Source organism: Rhincodon typus, chromosome 9, assembly GCF_021869965.1.
Source record: "Rhincodon typus isolate 14 chromosome 9, sRhiTyp1.1, whole genome shotgun sequence".
In the NCBI taxonomy this organism is placed as follows: Eukaryota; Metazoa; Chordata; class Chondrichthyes; order Orectolobiformes; family Rhincodontidae; genus Rhincodon; species Rhincodon typus.
The window spans coordinates 48,567,909-48,572,613 of NC_063340.1; the positions used below are offsets into that span (position 1 = coordinate 48,567,909).

The window sequence follows — 4,705 nt, forward strand, 5'->3', positions numbered from 1 at the left end:
TATGTGGTACATTCCTTGTTCCGGTCCTATTCCACCCCCCACCTATAACTGTTTGTCCAGTATAACTATGATATCATCGGTGCTGCTTCACTCTCTCATTTGGAATTGAAAAAGTTTATCAAGTTTGCTTCCAATTTCCATCCTGTTCTCACCTTCACCTGATGCATCTCTGACTCGTCCCTTCCTTTCCTCGACATCTGTTTCTATTTCTGGGGATAGATTGGCCACTAATATCTACTACAAACCCACTGACTCCCACAGCTACTTTGACTGTACATCCTTACACTCTGCTTCCTGTAACAATGCTATTCCTTTCTGCTAGCTCCTCCATCTTCATTGCATCTGTACCAATGATACCAACTTCAACAAGGGAGCCTCCAAAATGTCCACCTTCTTCCTCAGCCAAGGATTCCCCAGCACCGTAGTTGACAGGGACCGCAGCCTGGTCCGGCCCATCTCCCATACTTCGGCCCCCACCCCCTCTCTTACCTCCCACAACAGCAATTGAGTTCCCCTTGTCCTCACCTATGATCGCACCAGCATCCACATCCAGAGGATAATTAGTCATCATTTCTGTGACCTCCAGCAGGAAGCGACCACCAGACGCATGTTCCCCTCCCCTCTCCTCCCTTGTCAGCCTTCCACAGGGACCATTCCAACTGGGACACCCTGGCCCACTCCAAAGACCTCCCCACACCCCATGGCATCTTCCTGTGCCATTGCAGAAGGTATAACACCTGTCTGTTTACTTCCTCCCTCCTCACTATCCAAGGCCCTAAACACACCTTCACAGAAGCCAACCTTCTATCCATGTGATAGATATGTGCAGCATAAGTAGTTCCACTATCTACAGATTGGGTCAAAGGCCACATCAAATCATGAATGGTGATGGACATTTAAACATGTTAAAACAGGAAGAATCTCTACAAATATCCAATTCTCAATGACGCAGAAGTGCAGTATGTCTTTGCAAAAACGAAAGCCAAATTACTTGCAACCATTTTCAGCAAGTAGTGACGACCTACTTCGCGATTTCAACCTCCACTTGAGATTGCTAGCATCACAGCTGACAGTCTTCATTTAATTCAGTTCCTTCCATGGGATGTTAAAAAATACTTGAAGGCATTAGACACATCAAAGCTATGGGCCCTGACCTGTGCTCCTGAACTAGCTGCGCCCCAGCCAGGCTGTTCCTGCACACCTGCAAAGTGGGCATCTACCCAAGAAGGTGAAAAATGGCCTATCTATGCCCTGTGTAGAAAATTAATGTCAAATTCAGATGTCCTACTGGGTCCAGGAACTCACTAAAATGCATTTACGGAGAATGAAAAATAATAGTGTTTTAATAACGGTGATTTTTTTGTCATGTTTTATGCAAACATTACTCTCATTAAAGAACTGAGGTTTAGATGTTGGTTAGATAAAGTTCCAGGCATGTTTTTTCTAGTCAAGAGTTTTATTTCAACTCACATAACGCAAGATTCTAACCCAATGATTATTTGTTCCCCATGCCCAGTTGTCAGTCATTTCTCAGAGATAGTAGGAACTGCAGATGCTGGAGAATCTTCTGGGTCTAGGCCCGAAACATCAGCCTTCTTGCTCCTCTGATGCTGCTTGGCCTGCTGTGTTCATCCAGCTCTACACCTTGTTATCTCATCCATTTCTCGCCAGATTAACATGTAACCATGGCCTGTTCCGTGGTTACATTTGGTCCTAGGGATTCTCACCAGACCCTACTGGATGATAACAATTTTGCCCTAGATGTTCCTGACACTGTATGCACCCTATATGTTATGATTCCCAGTCCCTTAATTCTCATGAAGGTTGTTGTAAAATGTATAATTCTTCTTCTTCCAGGTTACTGTGGTCTCCAGTATGCAACAGATTCTATGGCAAGAATTACGTTTTCAGCAACACAAGCTCTGAAATTGAATCTGAAGTTGGATCCACACATTCAAAAAAATCCATGGAGATGAACTCTGCTGTACCACAGCAATATGCATTCCTTGAAAGTGAGGCATGGCTCGACTCAAATGAAGATGAACCATTTTTTGATTATGGGCTGTGCTCTAATGTAGTAGATGTGATCTGTAACCCAAAAGCAGATGACTTCAATCCATGTGAAGATATTGTGGGTAAAGATATTCTAAGAGTTATAATTTGGCTAATGAATATTCTTGCTATTATAGGAAATGTCATTGTTCTCATAGTCCTTGTAACCAGTCGATATAAACTCACAGTTCCACGATTTCTCATGTGTAATCTTGCTTTTTCTGACTTTTGTATGGGTCTTTACTTGTTGCTCATTGCTTCTGTAGATATCCAGACAAAAGGCCAGTACTATAACTATGCTATAGACTGGCAGACTGGAGCTGGGTGTGCATCTGCTGGATTCTTCACTGTTTTTGCTAGCGAGTTGTCAGTGTACACACTTACTACAATCACATTGGAAAGGTGGCATACAATTACTTATGCCATGCAGCTGGACAAAAAACTCCATCTGAGGCATGCCATTGTTATTATGTGTGGTGGTTGGGCATTTTCTTTCATTGTTGCAATTCTGCCTCTTTTAGGGATCAGTAACTACAAGAAGGTTAGCATTTGCCTCCCAATGGACATAAACTCACCATTGTCCCAGGCTTATATTATTTTCATTTTGCTACTGAATGTTATTGCATTTTTGATAATTTGTCTCTGCTATATTAAAATCTACCTTACAGTTAGAAACCCCAACTTCATCTCTACAAATGGTGATACAAAAATTGCTAAACGTATGGCTGTACTGATCTTCACTGACTTTATATGCATGTCGCCAATATCTTTCTTTGCTATTTCTGCAGCTCTGAAGGTCCCTTTTATCACTGTGTCTAGTTCCAAGATACTTCTGGTTTTGTTTTACCCAATCAATTCTTGTGCCAATCCTTTTCTGTATGCATTTTTTACAAAGACTTTTCGTCGAGATTTCTATATTCTTTTGAGCAGGTTTGGCTACTGTGAAATGAAAGCACAGCTCTACAGGACAGAAACAACATCGTCAATTCAAAATTCCAATGTGAGAAATGGCGCTTTGGCCTCAGCATCACACTTTGGCCAAGGCACAGTATACACAGAGCTTCTGGCAGCTACTAATCGCCAACAGTGTGGAGCTCACAACCTCAATTCTGAAGAGTCCCGCCAAACACTTACAGGAATCTATGCTATTAACTGATTGTGCATAAGCTTTCCTGAAGTAAATTTGTTTTGCTCATCTTGCAAGGAAGTAACCTTTCCCTGGAGATCTCTGATGTCTTCTTGTTAAATTACCGAGAACTTGGTGTCTATTGTCAAGTATACCAGGATCAAACTTTAGGTTCCAGCATTGCAACTGAGCAGTCACCTCTAATTTACAGACTAATCTTACAGAGAATGAATCAGTGTTTATACAGCATGGGATTAGAATAACCTAAATGCGGGCTGTAGATATATGATTCAAGTAATTTGCAAAGACCCATTTTGTGCAAGAAACTAATAATGCCATATCAGAAAGCACTTGAGTTACATTGTCCGTATAAGACTTACTTTAAGTTTACCAGAATTTATTGCTATTTATGCATTTTAGTGTAAGTAGTAATGTTATTCTACTCTGGATTTCTTGTATTTGATAGGGAAAATTTGCTCCTGATTTCAAGCCATATGTATGATTCCAAGAACTTGAATGTTTAAAACATATGGAGCAGTAAAATCTGTTGCAGTGGCCTCATTTTTTGTAAAAAAAAGCTCTCAAGTGACTAGCTAATGTTGTATGCTGAATTAATGATTCATGCCATACGCTGAGGTAGATAATCGTGCTTATTCATAAGGGTGGTCATTGTCGTGTTTCATTGTAAAAATCTCCATGTCAGGATATTTCTGTTACTAATACATTAAATGTATTATTGTAATTGATGTTAGGTCACTAGATGAAAGAAGGGAGGAAAGACAAAGACCCTTAGTCCTGACTCTAATGTAGTAAAATCTAGGTGGTAAGATTGAAATGAGGAAGAACGAGGGAGAAACTCAAAGTCAGGTCTGGGTTTTGTTACAATTACAACTATCTCCCAGCCCCTCCCAATTGACATCTACCACAACCAGCGCCACCCAAACACACACACACTCTGCCAAAGTCAAATATTAATGAGGAGCCCAAAGAGAAAAAAGTAGATGAAGAATAACAAGTGTTACCAGCATTTGTTTTTAACTGTAGGGTAAGGTTTATTTTCTGTGCATTATCCAAATATAGAGGATTATTAACTGATGAAAAGATTGGAATGTTTCTAATTACCCAAGAGATTTTGATTTCTGTGGTGATAATAAAGAATCATATTGTCTTTGAATACTTTCATTGTATTATATTATGTGCAATCAGTTTATTAGTATCTTCACATATGGATTTACAGAAGTGTGCATTGGACATGGGGAAGCTGTTGAGTTTCCAAAGACCACTTGTGCTTTGCAATGCTGCACACATTAAAATTGTCGAATTTCAGATTTGAATGACTAGGATACAAAAGTTCTTTAATTGAGTTATGAACCATTCTATTCTTCTCAAGGTCATTATGAGACACGTAAACTCTAATATGTTGCACCTCAGTATTGGCCCTTTATTATTACTTGTTAATATTTCTAGCTGACGGTGTGAAACTCATTATTAAATGAGTTTCTTGTATACAGAAAATTTGCTCCTGAT

General features: G+C 39.9%; 1 protein-coding gene across 1 annotated transcript in view; it reads left to right on the forward strand.

The window, feature by feature from the left end:
• LOC109918047 (follicle-stimulating hormone receptor-like) overlaps positions 1-4,279 on the forward strand; it is an 18,680-nt gene extending 14,401 nt beyond the window's left edge. The window contains exon 4 of the mRNA XM_020517944.2: positions 1,858-4,279. Within this exon, the coding sequence (XP_020373533.2) occupies positions 1,858-3,208 (1,351 nt within the window). The 3' untranslated portion in view covers positions 3,209-4,279. The remainder of the gene's footprint in view (positions 1-1,857) is intronic.
• Positions 4,280-4,705: the final 426 nt, after the last annotated feature.